Source organism: Passer montanus, unplaced genomic scaffold (genome assembly GCF_014805655.1).
Source record: "Passer montanus isolate IOZ18808 unplaced genomic scaffold, ASM1480565v1 scaffold53, whole genome shotgun sequence".
In the NCBI taxonomy this organism is placed as follows: domain Eukaryota; kingdom Metazoa; phylum Chordata; class Aves; order Passeriformes; family Passeridae; genus Passer; species Passer montanus.
In genome coordinates, this window is record NW_024370263.1 from 4,207,487 (window position 1) to 4,229,849 (window position 22,363).

Consider the following 22,363-nt stretch of genomic DNA (forward strand, 5'->3'; position numbering starts at 1 on the left):
ACCTTCCACTAGCCCAGGTTGTTCCAAGCCCTGTCCAACCTGGCCTTGGACACTTCCAGAGTTGAAACAGGGCTTTACCACCCTCACAGCCGGGAAATTCTCCCCAGTATCCCACCTAACACTGCTCTCTGCACTGGGAAACCAATCCCCCCTGTTCATACAATGGATGCCCCACTCCCCTCTCTGTCTCCAGAGCTGGCGCAGCTTTGCAGCCCAGGACAGGAGCATCCCCAGTCCCCTCCCACGGGCACTGTGGCACCTCCTGGCACTTACACCGTGGAGTTCTCCAGCACCTGGATGGCATTCTGGGCCGAGAGGTTGAACTTGGCCTTGCTGACCCAGCCCGTGAGGTCGTAGCGCACGGGGGCCGTGCCCAGCTGGTGGCAGATCTCAAAGTGCAGCGTCTGCTCACACCTGCGCAGGTGCCCCTCGCCTGGGACGGTCACAGCACCCCAGAGAAAAACACAGTGAGGGGTTTAACCATCCACATCTCCCAAAATCCCAAAGCCAAACGGTGACGCCAGAGGCTGGGCAGCCAAGCAAAGCCCAACTCACCATCCTGGTCGGGTCCCTTGGTGGCGAAGTAGGAGCAGAGGCGCTCGAAGGCAGTGCCATCCCCGGAGCCTGGCACCAGCACCTCCTCGTCCAGGATCCACAGCAGCCCCCGGCGAGCGGCCCCGGGGCTGCCCGGGAGCACCTGCGGCTGCTGGGGGACGCGGGGGGCTCTGCTCCAGCCACAGCCCACCCTGACCCCACACCCTGCTCCAGCTGTGCCCCGAGCTGTTGTGTTGCACTGAATAGTTATTTGGTTGTTGCTTTGCGCTGGGTGATTGGGAATTGCACAGAGTGGTTTTTATGTTGCACTGAATGGGTTATGTTACATCACGTGGGTTGTTGTCCCTTTCTCCCATCACATGGTGTTCCCTCACCCACCCAGTACCCTCTGGTGGTCTCTGCCTGGGTGAAGAGACCCTCCCCTCCCCTCTCCTCACAGTATCTCATTGGCTGTGGGCCTGTTCCTCTGTCCCCAATATAAAATTCTCCTGCCACCAGGGAACGCCCTCCTTCTCCCATGGGTTTGTCCACCTGCTGTGTCTCTTGGAACAAAGGAGAACATTTCCCATGTGGAGAAGAGCGTTTCTCAATTTTTTATCTTCATCTATGAATTATCGTGTGGGCAAGGGTCCATAGCTAGCTGGAGTGGACCCCAACAGCCCAGCAGAAACCATGATAATTCACCTAGCCCAGAGCAGCCCCTCCCCACCTGATCCAGCTCTGGACATCACCCATCACAGCAGTGACTGTCCCAGAGGAGCCTGTCACCCCAGGATGGAATGCAGAGCTCAGTCAGGGTGGGTGTTTATATTTTAAAAAGCCAAAAAACACCCTGGTGGATGCTGTGCCCCCCCTCTCCCTGCAACACCTCAGGTTGCTCTGATGCTCCACAGGGTCCCACCCTGCCTCTGGAGCCCTCACTGCTTGCAGCAGCAGGGTGCAGAGGGCACAGGGTACCTGGGAGCAGCTCAGGTCGATGATGGACAGCGTGGCCAGGGGAGAGCGCTCTGGAAGATCAAAAGACACCTCAACATTTTCCTGGAAAACATCATTTAAAAGCTTGTTTCAGTCGTGGGATGGCATTTGGAAGTCTTCATCACTAGGGAAGGGCACATCTAGCCTTACTCGATGATGTCTGTGTTAAACCATAGGAATTCAGCTCTTTTCCCAGAGCTAGAGACATTATGGTAACTCCTTCCAGCCTATAATAAGTTCATCTCTGCCTCCAGGCTTCTCAACAGCTTATTTCTGCAATAATTTATCATTTTCCTTTCTATTCTCTATTATTCATCACCTGAGGAAAAAGTCAGCTGTGCCAAGAGAAGGCACAAAGTCTCCTGAGCTGGAGCAAGCATATAATAGAATTCCAAAATGGTTTGGGTTGGGAAAAATCATCTCATTCCAACTCCCCTGCCACGGCAGCTTCCACAAAGATGCCAAGAGAGCAGCTCTGGCACACCAGAAATAGCCAAGAGGATTCAGAACTGAGGCAGGGGGTGGAGAGAGAGGCTTCTGCTCCTTGCAGAGCTCCCCCAGCTCTGCCGCAGCCCTCCCAGTGAAGCCCCTGAGTTATTCACTCACACCACAGCGGGGCACAGGGACCCCTGGGCACAAAGGCACTCCCGGGTGCTGGGAGCAGCTCCCAAGCCCTGCTCCTCACCTCTCTGTACCTCTCCATCTCCCTCAGGAAGGTTTTCTCGTAGAAGAGCCCCTGCAGCCTCTCCTGGACGTAGTTGTGGCACAGCTCCTCGAAGGTGGCCGCTCGCTCGCGCCGCTGCTGCCGCGGGCTCTGGAAGCCAGGGCTGTCCACCACGGCGATGGAGGCCATGGAGAGGTGCTGGGAGGAGAAGGACCTGGGAAGAGCCACACACAGATCACCAGGATTTACCCACGGGCAGCAGAGTGGTGCCAGCTGTGCCCTCACAGTGCCACAGAGCACAGGACATGGAGTGCCAGCGCTGTAGCTGCAGCTCTCTTCACAGAGAGCAGCAGGCACAACCTCCCAAAGATTTTTTTTTGGAGAAGCACAGAGAGAAGGAAAAAACCACACCAATTCTTATCTCTATTCTCTACTCCTATTATTTTTTTACACATCTAAAATGTGTTAAGAAAATTGTTTACCTAAAATAATTTAATTAATTAAACACCAGTGAAAGTTTTGTTTCCTTAGCCAATTGAGTCAAAGCTGTACCTAACTGTCTGGAGACAGTCAGGAGATTTTCTTTGGTATGTATCTTTAGTATAGTAGAGATATATATATAGTATAGATATACTATATATATATACTGTATATATAGTGTATATATATAGTGTGTGTGTGCATATATATATATACTATATAGTGTGTGTATATATAGTATATATATATAGTATATATACTATACTATATATCATATATATACTATAGTATAGTGTATATATAGTGTATATATATAATATATATTATATATATAGTATATATATGTATTGTATTGTATTGTATCTCTTTAGTAGAATTATAATACAACATTAATATAATATAGTATAGCTTTAATAAAGCAATTTTTAAGCCTTCTGGATTGATAGAATCAAATGCCAATCATTCCCTGCATCGGGGTCTCCCTGCATTCTGCAGTACCAGTGCCATTCCCACATGAGGATTTTCACACAGCTGCCTGTTTTTCCAGCAGGAATCAGCCATGCTCCATGCCCTGGGGAAGGGGCTGCCACCCCCAGCTCCTCTTTGGTACCTGTTGATGAGCGAGACCAGAGCAGCAAAGAGCTCCTCGTAGAGCCCCGAGGCCATTCCCTCCACACACTCCACTCCCGTCATCTTGGGCCCTGGCACAGCGAAGGGAAGAGCAGGAAACACGTTTATTTCCCAGTTCAGAGCTGAGGTGGGACCTGGGATTCCCTGGATTGTGGTGCAGGGAACCCACACAGCTCCACAGCACATCCCCTGGCCTGCCTCCAGCTCCTCTCCTGCCTCACGTGGGTTTAAGGAATTCTATTGCCATGTCAAAGGTCTCCTCCTCGGGTTCTTGCTTTTGTCAGGGTAACTGGCAGGGCCCAGCTGGAATTCTCTTGCTACCATGGAATCATCAAGGTTGGAAAAGACCTCCAAGATCATCAAGTCCAGCCTTTAAGGAGTGTGGGAAGGCTGACCTGAAATCCAGGCAATATCTCACCCTCCCACCTCACACATGCCGGATCTGCCTCCATGAATCAGAGCCATACAATAATTTAAGGTTTCTGGCGGCTCAGCAGCACAATCCCTGATCCAGATCTCCTTGCAGGACACAGGTGCTTAAATACTGAGAGCTCTGCCTAGAAAAACGGGGGAAATCTCTGAATTCCGCAAACAAATCAAGGGGCCGGGGCATGCCGGCTCATACCTGGCGGGCTCTCCTCTGCCGGGGGCCGGCCCCGCGCTGTCACCTGCGCCAGGATGTGCCTCAGGTGATGCTTGAACACGGCGCTGCCCAGCTCCTCCACGTCGCAGCCCAGCACCTCGGCAGCGCGGCTGGCGCTCTCGAAGCGCAGGAACTGCTTCCTGCCGACTGCGGAGGGGCACGGGGCTCAGCCAGGGCCAGCCCTGCCTCAGCATCACCCCGGTGCCCCCCCAGAATCAGAGCGGTCCAAAGGCGACTCGGGGAGCGGGCGAACCGCAGGGCGTCGGAGTTTCGGCAGAGCAAAGCAGCAGATGTGCTGGTGGGAGCTGATGGGATTAGGAGCCAATCCCTCGAAATCCGGGATCGCCTTTCAGGGTCCCAGCGGTGTTTGCTGTCCCCACGGCCGGGAGCAGCAGTTCCTGCCCTCGAGCAGGCATTGCTCACAGCCCGTGATAACGATTCCAGCTTAATGATTTAAATCAATAGGGAAGTCATCTGCAGGATTAATCCTTTTACAGAAAGGCGCAGTGGAGGAAGCTGGGCAGCACAGCTCAGAAACACAGGGGGATGAGCAAAAATAGGAGCAGCCAAAATCACCCAGAGACCTCAGGGTGGCACTTTGGGGTGCTGGATGAGGAGCTCGGGGGGCTCACAGCTAAAATGGGCCCTTAAAACAGCTGGTGGCAGGGAAAGGGCGTGGGATGGAGAGTGAGAGGTGGCCACATCCCGGGAAGCTCCATGGGGGACCCACTCCTGGCTGAGGGGGTGCACAAAGCAGGGCTCGAGGGCTGGGGGTGCTTCGCAGCACACCCATGAGCCAACCCCCTTCTCCCTTCCCCTTTGATCCTTCCCCGGTATTTTCTGTGCTGACTGAAGGACTCTGACATCAAGGGCTGTGCTGGAGCAGGCAGGGGAATTGCCTCAACACTCCAGGCTTTGATTTATTCTGTTTCCACTTGTTCTTGTCTGAGCTGGCTGGACGGGCGCTGATTCCTGTCAGACACAAAAGCTCTGCCTGACAGGGAGCTGGAAGGGCTGGGGTGGCTGCACAGACCTGGCTGGTATCCCACACTGCCCACTCCTGCACCCAAAACTGCCCATTCAACCACCCCACACTGCTCCAGCACCCCACACTGCCCACTCCTGCACCCCACACTGCCCATTCCACCACCCCACACTGCTCCAGCACCCCACACTGCTCACTGCAGCATCCCACACTGCCCATTCCAGCATCCCACACTGCCCATTCAACCACCCCACACTGCTCCAGCACCCCACACTGCTCACTGCAGCATCCTACACTGCCCATTCCAGCATCCCACAGTGCCCACTGCAGCATCCCACAGTGCCCACTCCAACATCCCTGGGACAAACCAGAGGGTCCATTCAGCCCTGGCATCCCCAGGCACCATTTTAGCCTCCATGAACTATAACCAGCAGCCCCACATGGCTCTCCTGAGTGTGATGTGGCCATGGAAAACTCGCTGACTTTAACTCCTGAAGGGAATTACTTTGGCCCTGGTAATATTTAAGAGAAGCAGAAGGAAAACGCAGGCTCAGCACTCACGGGGACAGCTCAGCCTCTCTTGCCACAGCCCCAGCCCAATTCCAAACTGCTCAATGCCCAATTTCCTGGGTTCCCAGGGCATGATGCCATGGGGGTGGGTCTGTACAGGACCCCCGGGGCCACAGCAGCTCAAGCACTCACCCTGGGCTACTGCTGGTGGTCTCACTGACCCCAAAATCCCCCCCTGGCTGTCCGGATGCTCCTGTCCCTCCTGCTGCCCTGGTCCCCCTGACCTCTGCAGGGTTTGGGGCAGCTCAGTGTCCCCCACCTGAGCAGCAGGTTCCAGCTCTCCTGCCCTGTGGTTTTCCTCCATCCAGAGGCGTTCTGGAGGCTGGATTTGCAGCAGCCTCGCTGTGCCAGGGGGTCTGGAGTGACCCCTGACACACCTGTGGCGGCACCAGGAGGGCTGGAATGGCAGCCACCTCCATTACAGGTGCGTGCTGGGAAGCCCACAGGGAGCTGGGAGCCACAAAGCTTTATTCTGATATTCTGATATGCTGATATTCTGATATCAGGCAGCAAAAGGACAGCGTGAGAGCGAGCTGAGCGCTGCCCCCGCTGCGCCCCAAACCTCCCTCCTGCTTACAGGGACAGCAAATAAATTAAACCAGGGGATTTTCTGCAGCCCACAAAGGGACTGGAGCACTCAGGTGAATGGTGCCCGGGGTGCCCTGCTGGCCTCCAGCTGCCAGGCTGCTTTCCTAATAAAAGAGCTGCTCTAATACATCTCAAAGGCAGCGGGAAGAGCTGACGCTGGGATGGAGCAGAAGGAGCTTTTGAAATTCAGCCTTTTCTTCTCAGCGTTTTTGTAGCTGCAAATGCATTTTCCACCCCCAGCCAGGGAGAGGTGGTGAAATTCCCTCCTGGTTTATTCCTGCACAAACTGAACGGGTGAGGAGGGAAGGGGGAAAAGTGCCTTTAGCCCACACCGGGGCCAGTTTAACACGTGCCAGGGCCGTGGCCGGGGATGGGGATGGAGGAGGTGCCTGGCTGAGCTCCTGAATGCCCTGGAAAAGCAGTGCCGAGGCTCCCTTCGGCGAGATTTCAAGGAGAGGATTTGGAATACACAACATCAAAGGGCATGAAAGGGGAAGGGAAGAGATGGCTATCGGGAGACAGGTTTAACCACATTAAAAGAGCCGTCGCCCCCACTGAGACTTTTGCTCCACCCGGCTTTGATCCATTTTTTATCCATATTTCCTTTCATTTCTCCCCTTTTGTTGACACACGGTGGGGGAATCAATACCAGAGTGAGCGACACTGAGACATGATCTGCTTGTTAATCCCACACCAGAGAGTGCTCAGAGCTGCAGCCCTGCCCGGATCCGCTACTCCCATCCTGCTCCTGCTCAGAGAATGGAGCAGCATTTGCTGGGCACAGCATTCCATTCCCTCCCAGACTGATTTACACAATGTGCAGGAAGCCTGAGCAAAGCAAAGCTCCCTGTGACCATCCCTCCACCTGCCACTGAGCTGGGCGCTCCCAAAATGAGACACGTCTCCAAAATCTGCTCTCCTGAAAACTCACAGGGCTGAAAGAATTTCAAATTTTTTGGCCAAGAGCCTTCTGACACTCATCAGCCTGAGAGCACAGGGTCATCTATAAAAGCTGGAAGGGCATTAAGATAGATGGAGTTGAGGAAAGAGAAACAAAAAGAAGGAGAAAAGAGAACTCACTGTAAGTCCTGACAGCGTCTATCCTTTTAAAATAATTAATAAATGATTAATGGCATAAATTACCATAAGATGTGTTATGACATGTTGCAGAGACATTTATAAATGTCTGTGCCTTAGTTTATGGCAGCCTTTATGCAGCCCTCATAAATTGAAGGGTGTAAATCAATGTGGCTGCCTCTAAAATGGGTTAGAGCACGTCCTAAAATAATTTGTAAGGGATAAGGCAATTCCTGCCTGTCCGTATTAACAAAGTCTCTATAAATACAATCTTCATCCCGACTCAGCCTATTATAATTCAGTTATTGTGGTAGACTCTCAAGAGATGATGAAATTACTGCTACCTGAAGCTGTCCCTTCATGGTGTCGTTGGGGACAACATGACAACAAAGGAGACACCCACCCCAGTCCTTCCCAAGGAGCTGGCATGAGGTGAAACCCTGTCACCATCATATTTTCTGAAAAATCCTCTTTGCCCAGGATTCTTCTCCTGGGAAGCTGAGAAGCCTCAGAGAAAAAGGAAAACAATTTTATCTCATTTGCTTCTCCTGTGTTTTGCTGCTTTGGAATGTGGTTGGAGATGTGAATTGTTTTAACTTAATGACCAGTCACAATCAGGCTGTGTCAGACTCTGGAGAGAGAGTCATGAGATTCTTTATCTTTTAGCCTTCTGTCTGTATCCTTTCTCTATTCTTTAGTATAGTTTTAGTATAGCATTCTTTTACACAATATAATAACATAAAATAATAAATTAACCTTCTAAGAACATGGAGTCAGATTCATCATTTCCCACCTTCATCTGGGGACCCCGAAAACACCACAACACCCAGCAGCCCCTGCCTTGTCCACGTGTGGCAAGGACAGAGCTGCTCCACCAGCATCCCACCTCCCACCACGCAGGAAGAGCAAGGAAGAAATTGGAGCCACCACAAACGGAGCAGCCTTGGGATGAGCATCATCCCTGAGCACTGATCCCTGCCAGGACACGCTCCAAGCACAGACACAAGGTGTGAGGGAAGCAGAGGCGGGATTGCCCTCACCTTTGCAGGCTCCAGCAGCTCCCAGGTGGTAAATTCCAGCCAGGACACGCCACACGGCCGCCTGCTCCTCTGCGGTGATGCCCAGCGTGCCCATGGCAGCCCGGAGCTGGGAGAAGGCCACCGAGGCTCTCTGCTTGTCCTCGGGCTGCAGGGGGACAGAGCCACTGTCACTGCCTCTGCTGGGCACCGTGCCCACAGAAGGGAAAGGGAAACCATCAGGACAACAAGGAAACACAGAAAATCTGGAGCAAGGGGAGAAGCCACCGGCAGGCTCCTGGGGTGCCTGGTGTTAGGAGCTGGGTACATCACCTTGTCACACAAGGATGTGAAATTCCCACTTCAGGAGTGTCTCCAGAGCAGCAGCTGGAGGTGGGTGTTTTATTTAATGGAATCATTGAGTGGTTTGGGTTGGAAGGGACCTTAAAGCTCATCTCCTTCCAAGCTGTGCCAGGGACACCTTCCAGAGCCCATCCAGCCCTGACCCCTCACTCCTCAGCAAACACTCCTGCCCGGAGCTGAGCAGCTCCTGGCCACCAGCAGGACCTCACCTGCCACCTCCCACCACAGACCCCCCTCCTGCAGTCCCTGAGCTGGGGCTGCTCCGTGGGGCCAGGAGCCACCAGCTCCAGCAGGCAGCACCCCATCCTGGCAGGGACCAGGGAAAACTCTGGGATGGCAAATCCCCAGAGGCCAGAGCTGTGAAAGGAGGGTAAAACCCCATCTCTGAGCCCAAGTCTGATGAAGCAGCAGGGTGAGGAGCTCGCTGTGCCCTCCCTGGAGCTGCAGCTCCAGCAGTCAGTTCCTCTGGCTTTCAAAGTGGAGCAGGAGCTCCCTAATGAAGATGGAATATTGGATTCATCAGTAGATGATGTAACTGCAAATTGCTGCGATTCATCCCAGCACTTTGGCTCGGGGACAATCTGCTAGGGCTCTGCAGACAGCTCAGACTAATGAGGGGCTGGAGGTGGGAGTCAGCCATGGAGCTTTAACCCCTAAAATTCACATTCTGGGCTGCCCAAAGGATGCTCTTGCCCCTGGGAGTTGCTGCTGCAGGGGAACATGCAGGGTTGGTGACCCTGGAGCAGCAGGACCTGGCGCCAAGCTGGCTGTGGCATCCCAAGCACACATCCCAGGGAGGGCAGCCCCAGTCCCAGCAGAGGGGTGCTGGGGGGGCTGTTTGGGCAGACCCTTCCTCACATCCTAACATCCCCTCCCTCCCCTCCAGGCTCCCAGTGGAATCCCCACGAGTCTCCCAGGAACCAGGGGCTCCAAGTCACCCTCCAGCTGCTGGTGACAAAGGGGGTGCCCTGCAGCAGCCCCCCTCAGGTGGGCACGAGGCTCCAGCATTTCCCTCTCCCTACCTTTGTGAACGGTTTGATCCCAAAGGAATTGCTCTCAGCCACCTGGTGCAGGTGCAGCATCGTCCTGGGAGTAATCACAAAAAAAATGAGAGTCAAGCTCCCTCCTTGCCTGCCCTCAGCACCCATAGCCACCCTCTGGGGGACCTGGATGGGACAGGCCACCACAGCACTGCCCCATGCAGGGACATCAGCTGGAGCAGCAGGAGCCTTCTCCAGGGGACACAGTCTGGTGGGAACCAGAAGTGAGAGGGAAAGGGATTTCTGTCTCATTTATCACCCCAATTTCAGCTTTAGTGGAGGGGCAAAAATGCATCAGGAAATGCTCTCCTTTCATGAAATCTCTCTACACGCAGAAAGATCCCATTGCTCTCACAGTCTCTTATCAGGGGGTCTCACAACCCCACTGATGGAGGGAATTTGGGTATAAAGGATGGGGAATGCCTGGGCTGTCACACCCACCTCTCTGCCACATCCAGCCCTGCCAGCAGCAGTGGGAAGACGTTGAAGCTGCTCTCTCCTTCGGGCTGCTGGGCAACGCGGGCCCTCTCCAGCAGCAGGGTCTGGGGAGGGAAGAGGGGACAGGGACGTGGGGAGGTGCTCCTGGCAGCTGCCAAGGAGGGGCTGGGTTTCTCCTTGCAGGGACTCAGCTGGGTTTGGGGGCTGCTCCTCCCACCCAGGGCTGTGCAAGCAAGAGCTGAATCATGATCCAGGCATCGAGGAGCAGCACTTCAGTGCATGAAAGCAACACCCACGGTCCCTCTGAGCTTCCAGAGGTCTGGGCAGTGCCATGGCCCCAGCAAAGATGCTGCAGGATTGGGATAAGTCATTGCCTGAGCTCCAGACAAACCCAGCTCATCTCCAGCCTTGCCAAAGGTGTTCAGTGCCAGCACTGGAGCCAGCAATGAGTCTGCAGAGCTGGGGATCCCCACCCCAGCGTGTCCCATGGACGTGCCAGGGGTTCTGGTGGTTCTAACGGGGACATTCCTGCACCAGCTCCCCGTGGGTGGCCAGGGCAGAGCAGGGCCAGCAGTGGGGAGCCCTGGTGCTCCCCAGGAGCAGACAAGGCTCCAGCCCCCTCCTCCTCCCTCAGACAAGGCCCGGGGCACGGGCAGCTCTGATTAAAGAGCCTTTGATAGGAGCCCTGACGGTGATAAAAGCCCTCTGAGGCTCAGCTCCAGGCGGCCGTGAGGTGCTGCTAATGAAATGCTGAATTATACATTTCCTCATCAACATTTCATCCCAGCACTGCCCTGAGCTCCCTGCCAGGGACAGGGACAGGCTGGGGGACCCTGCCACGCTGCTGACAGAGCTTCTGCTCTTTGGGGGCCATTTGGGCACCTCTGGTTTAGGAGCAGAGCATCGCTCCTCGTGCCCAGCCTGGCTGGGAAGTGCGGCTCAGGGGGCTCCTCCCCACCCCAAGGACTCCCATTTTCAGCCACAGCCCTGCCATCTCAGCAGGTGGCAGGTACCTGGAGGTGAGCAGCAGTGACCTGGCCAGTGGCACTGAAATCCAGGGACAGGACCATGGAGAAGCGCGTGGAGCTGCTGCTGTGGCTGGTGGTCACCGACCCAAAGGCTCCCAGGACTGTGAACATGGCCTGGATCTTCTCCACTGCAAAACCACCAGCAGAGCCCCCTGAGCCACCCCGCAGCTCTGGAGGTGTCTCCTCCTGCCTCACCTCTGCCTGCTCCCCTGGGGTCTGTCCCAGCCCTGGGGAGCTGCCCGGGCATGGGGTCAGCATCCCACACCGGGTGTATACTGGCAGGAAGGGGACGTGCCAGCCTGCCCAGCCTGTTCCAGGCTGTCCCTCAGCCCTTTGCAAGAGCTCGGTGTACCCGAGAGAGCTCCGAAATCCAACCCTGCCCTCTGAAGCCACTGCCTGCTGAGCAGCGTCACCAGTAACCCGAGCAGGTGGGAAAGAGTCACTCGAGTAATTCCCTCCCGCTGCTGTTGATCAAAGCAGCAAATCTGTTGAGTCTGGGATGGGGACAGTGGCACTCGAGGCCACACCGGCTGCTTAGGAGCCACCTCAGGGGACACAAATCCAGGTTTTAGCATGGCTGTGTGTCCCCAACCTGCACAGGCTCTTAGGAGCCATCCCAGGGGACACAAATACAGGTTTTTGTGTGGCTGTGTGTCCCCAGCCTACACAGGCTCTGTGTGCTGCCTCTGCCCAGCACCGAGCACCCAGTGCCACCCCTGCCCACACCTGACACCCTGCCCACACCTCTCACCTGCCCACACCTGACACCCTCCCCACACCTCTCACCCTGCCCACACCTCTCTCCCTGCCCACACCTCTCTCCCTGCCCGTACCTGACACCCTGCCGTCCAGGCTGCCCGCCGTGCCCACCAGGTACTCCAGGGCTCTCTGGCAGCAGCGGGTCCTGCCGGCCCCGCTGTGCCCCAGGGGGATGATGGCCTGGTCGTGCCTCTGCAGCAGCAGGTTCCTGTAGGCTCTGTGTGCCAGCGAGCAGATGTGTGGGGGGAGGTTGTCCCGCTTCCCCCTGGGAACCTGCGGGCAGGGAGAGGGTGACAGAGCACGTCCCAAACAGGCTTCTCACAGAGAAAATCCTGAAGGGGTTCGCACTCAGGGTGATGGTTTCTCCCCAGGGTGCAGAACCTCCCAGGTCTGAGTCCTCAGAACTCCCCCAGCCCCAAGACAAGCACTCCCAGAGCATTCCTGGCCATCAGGATCTTCAGAGCATCCTCTTCCCAAAACATGCCTGGTCCCAAGTGTTCCCAGAGCATCCCAAGTCGCCAAATGTCCCCACAGTACTCCCAGTCCCAAATGTTCCCACAGCAACCATATTCCTGAATGTCCCCTGAGCATCCCCGGTTCCAAATGTCCCCAGGGAATCTTCGGTCCCAAATGTCCCCAGAGCATCCTCGGTCCCAAACGTCCCCCGGGAATCCTCAGTCCCGAATTTACCCAGAGCATCCCCGGTCCCAAATGTCCCCAGAGCAATCCCGGTCCTGAATTTCCCCAGGGCATCCCCGGTTCTGATTTTCCCCAGGGCATCCCCGGTCCCAAACGTCCCCACAGCATCCCCTGTCCCAAATGTCCCCAGAGCAATCCCGGTCCCGAATTTCCCCAGGGCATCCCCGGTCCCAAATGTCCCCAGAACATCCCCAGTCCCAAATGTCCCCAGAGCATCCCCGGTCCCAAATGTCCCCTGAGCATCCCCAGTCCCGAGTGTCCCCAGAGCATCCCCGGTCCTAAATGTCCTCAGAACATCCCCAGTCCCGAATTTACCCGGAGCATCCCCAGACCCAAATGTCCCCAGAGCATCCCCGGTCCTGAATTTCCCCTGAGCATCCCGGTCCCAAACGTCCCCAGAGCATCCCTGGTCCTGAATTTCCCCTGAGCATCCCCGGTCCCAAACGTCCCCAGAGCATCCCGGTCCCGGCTGTCCCCGCACTGTGACAGTCCCACGGTGCCACCTGCCGGCCCCGCCGCGCCCGTCGCCCTCCGCCACTGTCCCCTGGAGGGTTGGTGGCCGCTTCCCACGGGGGATCCCGCTGTCCCAGTCCCTTCTCTCACCTTCCCGGCGCCGTGGGCGGGCTCGGGGCCGGCGGCGATGGCCACCAGGCTGGGCCCCGCGTAGGTGCAGGGCAGGCGGGCTCGGAAGCGCTGCCGCAGCGTGTTCAGGACGCTGCACTCGTTGAGGCTGACGAGCGTGGCCAGATCCTCGGCCTGGTCCAGGCTGGGGGGGTTGGTCTGGGGAAGGGAGAGAGGCACTGTGTGCTGGCACCGCGACACCTTGGGCACAGCCCTGGCACTGTCCCTGCACGCCCAGCCCGGGGAAGGGGCTCACCCTCTGCACGCTGTCCTCGTCCACCTCGGTGACAGTGCCATCCTCGTCCCGGCGCACCCTGACCCTCCCTGCCGGCAGCTCCGGGGTCCCCACGTCTGGTTTCAGCTGTGTGGCTGAAGGAGAGGCTGCTGAGCGTGGGGGAAGCCGGGCAGAGCCGGTGTGGGGTGTGCCAGGGGCCAAAGCCAGCCCCGACCCACCGGGGCACAGCCGGCTCTGCTCCCCACCCAGGGCAGAGCAGGGACAGTTACCGAGGGTGAAGCCGTCCTGCTGGATCAGCCACACCTTCTCTGCCTCGTACCACACGTCCCTCGGAGCCTGGGGGGAGCACAGAGGGGAATTGGGCAGGAGCAGGGGGAAAACTGAGCTGAGCAAACTGCCTTTGCCCCACGGACAGGGACATTTCCACAGCCCTGCCCATCCAGGCCTGGGGTTGTCATCCCACCAGCCCCAGCTCAGCCCGTGGGAAAGGGAGGAGCTGGATGGAACCAGAAAACTGCACCAGTGCCCCAAAACCCAGATAACCCCTGGCACATCACCTGGTCCTTGTCCGTGCTCTCCCCCGATGCCTCTTCATCCCGCTCCTTTTCCATGCTCTTGTTCATCTCTTTGCTCCCTCCTGATGTTTCTTTAGCCTGGTCCTTGTCTGTGCTCTTGCCAATCCCTTTGCTCTCTTTCAGCATCTCTTTACCCTTTCCCAGCTCTTCCTTCACCTTCCCCACCTCTTTTCCCACATCTGTGGACTTCTCTTGGATTCCTCCCGGCTCCCCCTTGAGTCCCTCTGACTTGTTTGTGGCTTTTTCAGGCTTTTTGATCTCCCTTGGCTCCTTCTTGTCACCTCCAACATCTTTCTTCATCTTCTCTGGTTCTTTCCTGGCTGACAGCAGCTCCCTCTGGGCTTTCACCTTGGCTGGGGGCTCCTCGTGCCTCAGGGGTGTCCCCTTCTCCTTCTTGGTGCTCTCAGGGACTGTCCTCTTCTCCTTGGTGCTCTCAGGGACTGTCCCCTTCTCCTTCTTGATGCTCTCAGGGATTGTCCCCTTCTCCTTGGTGCTCTCAGGGATTGTCCCCTTCTCCTTCTTGATGCTCTCAGGGATTGTCCCCTTCTCCTTGGTGCTCTCAGGGACTCTCCCCTTGACTGTGTCCCCTTCCTTCACTGGGATTTTGCTGCCACGCTGGGGGCCCTGGTTGGGTGCAGGAGCTGCAGTTGGGGGGCTGCCCCCCAGGAAGGAGTCCTTGGGGTTCTTCCTGAGCCACGGTAGCTTTCCCACCTTGGGAGCCCTGGGGTGAGGGGTCTCTGCTTTGGGGGTGGTCTCTGCTGCTTTGGGGGTGGTCTCTGATAGTTTGGGGGTGGTCTCTGATGGTTTGGAAGAAGCCTCTGCTGTTTTGGGGGATGCTTCTGCTGGTTTTGATGTCTCTGCTGCTTTGCAGGGGGTCTCTGCTCTTTTTGGGAGTGTCTCTGCCAGTTTGGGGGCAGGTGCTGCCGTTTTGGGGGATGTTTCTGCTCTTTTTGGGGGTGTCTCTGCCAGTTTAAGGGCAGGTGCTGCCGTTTTGGGGGATGTTTCTGCTTTTTTGGCAGGTGTCTCTGCCGGTTTGGGGGCAGGCGCTGCTGGACCAGGCGCAGGGGCCGGGGTCTTGCTGGAGACAGTCCCCAGCACAGGGGGCAGCTCCTTGTGAGGGGGGGCAGTGACCCCCTTGCCCCCCTGCCCCTCTGCCTTCAGCCCGTTCCGCAGTGGCCCCTCGCTGGCCGCCCCTCCTCGGCTCTCTCCGTCCTTCCCTGCAGGCTGCAAAGGAGAGGAGCCTGCTGTGACACCTGGGGACACCCAGCTGCCCGGTGCTGTGTGAGGTCGCTCAGTGCTCACCTCCTCCTTGGTGCCCAGCCTGCTCTCCTTCCTCCGCCGCGCCGCCTTGGCCTCCTGCTCGGTCTCCCGCACCAGCTGCTTGATGAACCCGCCGGGGATGACCGACAGGAGCAGGGGGGGTGCAGACGGGGGTGGCCCCCGGTCCTCGTCACGAATCTGGGGTTGGGAGCAGAGATGGGTCACAGGGCAGGCACGGGGACAGGAGCCAGCACAGCCTCTTAGTGGCAGCAGGGCACCCTGCTCCGGCTGAGACCCTGCGGCACCAGGCTGGGTCAGGGATGCTGTGGGAGCAGAAGCACCGAGAAGAAAAGCCCAGAGAGAAGCGCCCAGATCGGTGCAGCCCCCCAGGGCTGGCGCAGCAGGAGCCCACGTGTGCTGCCAGCTCTGCTCTGTGCCAGCTCTGCTCTGTGCCAGCTCTGCTCTGTGCCAGCAGCCCCGGCGTGGCCACCGCAGGAACCGTCCTGGCTGCAACCAGGCAAGAAGCAGCTCCAGCATCACCGCAGCCACATGCAGCCCTGCAGGTCCCAGGGCAAAACCAGCCCCACAGCTTTTCCAGCAGCAGCACCAGCATCAAGCCCTGCCTTGCCAGGCTCACGCAGGCAGGCAAAAATCACTCAAAACAGAACGCTCAGGCTGTGAGCCCAGAGCCAGGGGGCTGGACACAGCACAGCGTGCACAAGGAGCTGCAGGGATGCTGCTGCAGTGATACCCCCAGCACTGAGCTCCCAGGCAGCCCGAGCACCCAGACCAAAAACACCACCAGGGACCGAGACTTTCCTTCTGCTCCCAGAGCGCCAGGCGCGAGGAGATGGCCATGGTGGCGGCGAGGCAGGACGGTGCTGTGCAGAGACACGCGGGGACGCGCCGGGCAGAGAGAGAGGAGAGAGTTAGCCTGGGGCTGCTGCCGGCCCCAGAGCTGTGCCAGGCCGGCAGCACCGTGACCTTGCCGGGCATTGCCCACCTGAGCTCACGGCACCGCTGGGGCACGGCGGGGACGGGGAGGCCACCAGCAGCTACCAGGGCAGCGTAGGGAGGTGGTGGCACAGAGGGTTGGTGGCACAGAGGGTTGGTGGCAGGGGGGTGATGGTGGGATGGCCTGAGGAGCCCATCCGTGCCCCACTTGGGGCCGAGCGCGGTTTCACCTGTCGGGATCATTCATGCACCGAGCGCGCCGGGGCTCGTCCGGCCCCGCTCTGCCTCCCCGGCAGCCGCATCTCCTTGTACAGTAAAGGGCAGGAGCGGCCAGGAGCGGGCTGGGAATGTCACTTGCCTTCCCGGGCGGCTGCCCCCAGCGCCACGTGCCCTCGGGGACCGGCGCTGCCCCCGCGCTGTCCCCCCAGCCGGGCTCGGCTGTCCCCGGAGAACCGGCCCCGATGGCACCGCAGAGCCCGGAGCGGGCGAGCCGCAGGGCATTGTCACCCCCGGCCGGAGAGGGACCCTCCTCGGGGAAACCCAGGCACAGAGGGGACGTGCCTTGAGCGAGCACCCGGAGTGGCACCACCGGGACCAGCACCGCGCTCCTCCCGCTCGGGACACAGCCCCGGGCGGGCCGAGGGCGTTTGGATCGGTCCTGGTGTGTGCCATGGCCGAGGCCATCGAGGGGTCCCCAGCCACCACCCCGCACAGGGCAGGGAGCACCGTCCCCATCCCCGTCCCCATCGCTGCCCCGCCGTGTTTCTTTCCCCGGCACAGCCCCGCGCCTGGAAGCCGCCCCCGCAGCCGGGGCTGCCGCTTTGGCCATCCATTCCCAACTAAAAATATCCCTCCCTGCCGTGGTCCCCGGCCCGGCGCAGCCACAGACCCCGACCCCCGCCCGGGCCCCCGGTACCTGGCGGGGCGGAGGGCGCGGCGGTCCCGCAGCGGCCCCGGGATCCCGGCGAGCCCCGAGCCTCGGGCGGCAGCGCGGGGAGCGCCGAGAGGGTCAGCAGCCGCCTCCCCCCGCCCCCGCCGCGGTGGCAGCTGAGGTGACACATGTCACTGCTAAAAATAGCCGCGGCGGTGGCACCGGGGCCTCGGCTGGGGAGAGGCGGTGGCAGCGCGGGGCCCTCCCGCTCCTTGGCTTCTGCAGCGGCTGGCACGCGTGTGTCACCCGTGCCCTGCTTGGTGCGCACCTCTGCACCCCAAAGAAATGGGGGGAGCGCTGTGGTTGGGTGTGAGCCACCCCCCAGAGCACTCCAGGGCTGCCCCAGGGGGACACCCAGGGCTGGGAGCCCAGCGCGGGGCTCCCCAGTGCACCCCAGTTCCCCCAGCCCTGAGATGGGGCCGAGCTGGAGGAGGACCTGGGAGCAGAGCTCAAAATAGCCCCTGGCACCAACACCAGCGTGGTCAGCACCCAGGCAGGGCAGGTGGGAGGGGAGCAGCACAGCAGACACGTGGTGACCACATGGGGACAAGGGTGACCCCCCAGGGCCCAGCAGGACCTGTGTCCCACATGTCCCAGCAGCCAGTCAGGGAGCATGTCACCTGCTCAGGACAAGTCCAGCAGCACAGGGGCAATGTCCCCACCTCGGCCACTCAGCATCTGACCCAAAAGCTCCACGGACACACCCAGGGCACCGGCACCCACTGCCAGAATGGCTCTGGTAGTAAGAAAGGAAACAGGATTGTCAGTCTGGAGTCCCCTGGCAGGAGACTGAGGGCTGGCTGAGCATCTCACCAACCCCAATCCCACCTGGGAACAGCACAAGGACGTGGTTTCCATGATCCTTCCAAGGTGGCACTGCAGCCATGGGGGAGCCTGGCCACTGTGGGTGGAAAGCCACCCTTGGTCACCTGTCACACACCTCCCAGTCCCTCCTGGCACAGCCAGCACGTCTCACCTGCAGGACACAGCTGGGGTGTGTCCCTCGGAAAAACCAGGACAAACACACCATGCTCAGGGGCTGGGGGGAGGGAAGGGACTTACCTGTGCATGGGGCAGTGGGGTCCATCCAGTAGATCCCAGTACATCCCAGTACAGCCCAGTACAGCCTCACGGTCGGCGCGGGAAGGGACGGGTGACACGGAAAGAACAGGACACCAGCACACACGCAAAGGATGGTTTTTATTGGGGTCTGGTCTGGTAGGAGAGCAGTTGTACTGACCAACACACAGAAGCAGCTTAGCTGTGCCAAAATAATCCGTTAAAAAAATACTGGCGGCAAGAACCGAGTGTGGCACACCCGCCACGACGGGGCTGTAAACTCCGGGACAGTCCGTGAGGAGCGAGGCCACAGCTCATGGGACCCTCCTCCCCACAATAAATATGGAAAGAGCCAAGTACATAAAACAAGGAATGATCTCATCGATACAATATCTAAAGTTATTTACAGATCCTGGCTTTGCTTACCATTAATTACACATTTTGGACAGGTTCTCTTTCGATCATTTCCTTCATCGCGAGTAGCTGTTCGTGTGAATCTGCTCCTTTTTGTTTTAAAGGACCTAGGGAGGCACTAGAAGTGCTCACAAATCCCCTCTCCGAGGATGCTCCTGCTTTATTCTGTTTTTCACACAGGTTTTTTGTGCCACCTCACCCACTGTCTGCTCTCTCCCTTTCCCTGAGGAGACACCTCCCATACCTCAGCCCATCTCCTTTTCCAGCCTGGAAACTCAGCGTGTCACACAAAACCCAGACCAACCTGGCCCTGGACAAAGCCACCTTCCTGCAGCTGTCCCCAGGTTCTCTGCCAAATCCCTGCCTGACACACCCCAGGCCAGCAGCACTGTCCCCACCACGGCACCTTTCCAGGGGTGACACTAAGGAGCCACAATGCCACCAGCACTGCCAGCTCCCCCTACTCCAGGAACAGCTTGGGCTACAGTTCACCCCAAAATCCAACTGGATCAGAGAAGGAAACTGGGGAAAAAGGCAGAGACTGCTCTGGGGAGCAGAGCAGGGATCCCTCCCTGCCCCAGGCAGCCCCTCAGCACGGAGAGAACTTCAGCAGCAGTGTGGCAATGGAAATGTGGCAATGGAAAATGCCACATTTCACCCAGAAATGCCACAGGGATCAGCACAGACCTCCAGCCCCACCACGGTGGAAACTGAGAGCACACAATGTTACACCTCAAGCATTCCTCAAACTGCACAAGGCCAGGCTCACAACTGGAATTATTTTTAGGAACTGAGCGACCTGATAAATTCAGGGCTATTTCTGTACCTCACTGGGGACAGAGGTGCTGGGGTTGGCCCTGCAGACGTGCCCAGATGTGCCCAGCAGAGGCAGCTCCTGGGAGATGGCACCACGCAGGGGTCCTGCCTGGTGCCACCCTCCCCACACTGCAGGGACAATCCCTGCAGGGTCCCTGGTGGCCACCACCCCGAGATGTGACACCAAGCAGGGTCCTGCCCTGGCCCTGGGACAGTGATCTAGCACTGCTCCTGCCTCAGGATCCTGTTTTTAAGGATCAAGTGATCCCCCTGAAACATCAAACCCACCTCCAGTGAGGACATTTTGGGTCCTGAGCCCAGCGCCGTGTCCAGGCTCTCCCTCTACTTGCTCCTTCCCCTGGGAATGACAGAGCTCTGCAATTCCCTGATGGCTGGGCTGGATCAAACACCCCTCTGACTCCTTGCCCCAGTTTAGGTCATTAATTCTCTTTAACTCAGCACAGACTCCAGTGAATAAACACTTGCTCTGGGAATGCTGAGGGATGAAGGAGAACTGTGGAAATACCCCACTGAGGGGTGAATTTGCAGGATTTTCCCAGGTGTTTCTCCATTCAGGAGCCACCTGAGATGGTCCTGATAGAGCCTGGAGTCCCCGTGCAGGGAGAGAAAGGCTGCACAACCTCACGGAATCCATCCCTACTTTGTCATGAAAAACAGAATAAAGCTGGCTGATCCTGCTTGAAAGGAGCTGCCACTTCCATACATAAACAGAGCAGAAATTCTGTGGAATGTCAGAAGTTGGAGAAACATGTATTTAATAAATAATATAAAATGCTTTTTCTGTTAAAATAGAATTCTCGGGTTTATACCTACAGAGCATAGCAACCTTTACATAAACAAAATAAAGCTGAGTCTGTGATGATTAGTTTAACACAAAATAAAAATACAATTTAACAATAGTATTAAAACAGCCGATGTTCCATCCACACAATATGTACACCATGGAATAGAAACCAACAGGAAACAAAAGTAGATTATCTTGAAACTCCTCAGACATTTGGATATACATCTTTTCTCTGTATACTTTAGATATTTTCCTTTTCTTTTTTTTTTTTACAATATTAAAATTAATACTATGCTTTGTCAAAATACGCTTTTCAGATTTCCTTTAATTTGTAGAACTGACTCATTCCTTATATTAATCAACACAACCTAGAATTATTTATTGTCTACTGTACACTTCAAGCAGTCCTTCCCCTGGGGGTATTTCGGGTGCAAACACCTCAGAGGAGGAGGAGGAGCCGTGTCACTGCCACGTGCTGGGCGGTGACACCGCCGTGGGACACGGAGATGGACACGGGATCAAGGAACCTGGTCCTGAAGCTGACCAGCTGCCAGGGAAAGAGCGACTCAGAGCTCCAGGGATTTCACTCCTCATGAGCTGATTCCCTGCAAACCCCAGGAGTGACGGTGCTGGGGCTGGTGCTGCTCAGGGAGCATCAACCCCGAGAGCTCCTCCGGGCCCCAGGGGCCACTGTGGGCAGGATCACAACCAAAACAAGGCTTTTTTAGCACAAACCTGTGTTTCCACCACCTCCACACCGAGCTGCAGACAGCTGATTTATCTCAGTCAAACCCAACCTCACAATTTAATTTTTGGGTTTTCTCCCCTTGACAGAAGCGGGAGGGCTGCAGACAGCTGATTTATCTCAAAGCCAAACTCAACCTCACAATTTAATTTTTGGGTTTTCTCCCCTTGATAGAAGCGGGAGAGGAAAATCTTCCACTGGGTTGCTAAAGGGGAGGTGCAGAATCACAGGAATATCCTGAGCTGGAAGGGACCCAAAGGGATCATCAGAGCCCAACTCCTGTCTCTGCTCAGGGCAGCCCCAAGAAACTCGGGAAAACTCGGATGTGACTAAGCCAAGGTCTATCCCCAGAGCTGCTCTCTCCCTACCTGCCAGCCTTCCCTTCCCAGACACACTTCCAGCTATTATTAGCCTGCTCCAAGATTTTTTGAAGCCTGCTGGGGGGTGGGGGAACATACCAGGAATGTCAATCCCAGCTGGATCCACTCCAGCATTACTCCAGCTTCTCTCACAGCAGCACTTTGGGAAGAACCCGAGAGCCTGCAGCCGAGGCTCTGCTGGACCAGGGACAAGAACACAAAAAGCTCAAACACAACTAAGAGGAAGAAGATTTACACTGGGAGAAGTGGATGGCCAACACTTGGATGAAGGATTGGAAAAAAAAAACAAACACAAAAAACACCCCACAGTAAATGCTCCTTTAACATTTTCATGAATTTGCAAAATAATTAGCAAATAAAGGAGGAATCCTAAAGATCCCCCACAAATTAACACTACCAGGAATCTTTGTCCAAAACAAAAACTTCAGAGACTCTGGTTCCTACACCAGGAAGGAGCAGTCTGTGGCAGTATCCAGGATTTTTTGGTTTGGAGGGTGCAATTCCAGGTCTCCCTCCACAGCAACACATCCAGTCACTTCCACACAGAGCCCCATCTCTTACTGGGATCCCACCTTCATTCAGGAGTTTGTCACTGTGATAACCTCTCCTCTCCTAGCTGCACAATTAGACACAAGTCAGAAAAATAAAGCTATTTTCAATTGGCAATAAATCACAGCTGGCTAAAGAAATCCAAATCTTTTCCTGCCCCTCCCACTGGGGGTTGGATGGAGCAGCAAGGATCACAATAATGAGAATATTCCAGGGCCATCCCAACTCCATCACATTTCAAAATAAATGTATTTCCCTAAGACAATACACAGCCTTCATTTCATATAAAATCTCTGGGTTTGAGGCACAATTTCCCAGGTGATGAGCTGTTCCTCCCTCACTGCCATCGGCACTGGAATCTGCTGACAGGGAATGAGAGTGAAATCCAGCCATGGAAAAGAACTGAAGGAGAAGAATGGGACTGAGCAGGGACTAAGAAAGTAAAAACAACTTACACAAGAACTGTGAGAAGGTTTTAACATCATTTGAGGGCTTTTTTCTAAATCAAG

General features: G+C 56.7%; 1 protein-coding gene across 4 annotated transcripts in view; it reads right to left on the reverse strand.

Moving 5' to 3' along the window:
- MYO18B (myosin XVIIIB) overlaps positions 1–17,437 on the reverse strand; it is a 57,921-nt gene extending 40,484 nt beyond the window's left edge. The window contains exons 1-19 of one of the 4 annotated variants that reach the window (XM_039724385.1): positions 17,072–17,435; positions 16,021–16,082; positions 15,244–15,399; positions 14,882–15,165; positions 13,924–14,818; positions 13,636–13,702; positions 13,388–13,500; positions 13,114–13,290; positions 11,886–12,084; positions 11,038–11,180; positions 10,028–10,128; positions 9,569–9,632; positions 8,208–8,352; positions 3,930–4,094; positions 3,285–3,375; positions 2,216–2,408; positions 1,513–1,593; positions 556–706; positions 274–433 (exon numbers count right to left, since the gene is read on the reverse strand). In XM_039724385.1, the coding sequence (XP_039580319.1) occupies positions 274–433; positions 556–706; positions 1,513–1,593; positions 2,216–2,408; positions 3,285–3,375; positions 3,930–4,094; positions 8,208–8,352; positions 9,569–9,632; positions 10,028–10,128; positions 11,038–11,180; positions 11,886–12,084; positions 13,114–13,290; positions 13,388–13,500; positions 13,636–13,702; positions 13,924–14,818; positions 14,882–15,165; positions 15,244–15,399; positions 16,021–16,082; positions 17,072–17,216 (3,392 nt within the window). In that variant the 5' untranslated portion in view covers positions 17,217–17,435. Of the gene's footprint in view, positions 1–273; positions 434–555; positions 707–1,512; positions 1,594–2,215; positions 2,409–3,284; positions 3,376–3,929; positions 4,095–8,207; positions 8,353–9,568; positions 9,633–10,027; positions 10,129–11,037; positions 11,181–11,885; positions 12,085–13,113; positions 13,291–13,387; positions 13,501–13,635; positions 13,703–13,923; positions 15,166–15,243; positions 15,400–16,020; positions 16,083–17,071 lie in introns of all 4 variants that reach the window. The other 3 variants (XM_039724383.1, XM_039724384.1, XM_039724382.1) reach the window with 3 other exon arrangements.
- Positions 17,438–22,363: the final 4,926 nt, after the last annotated feature.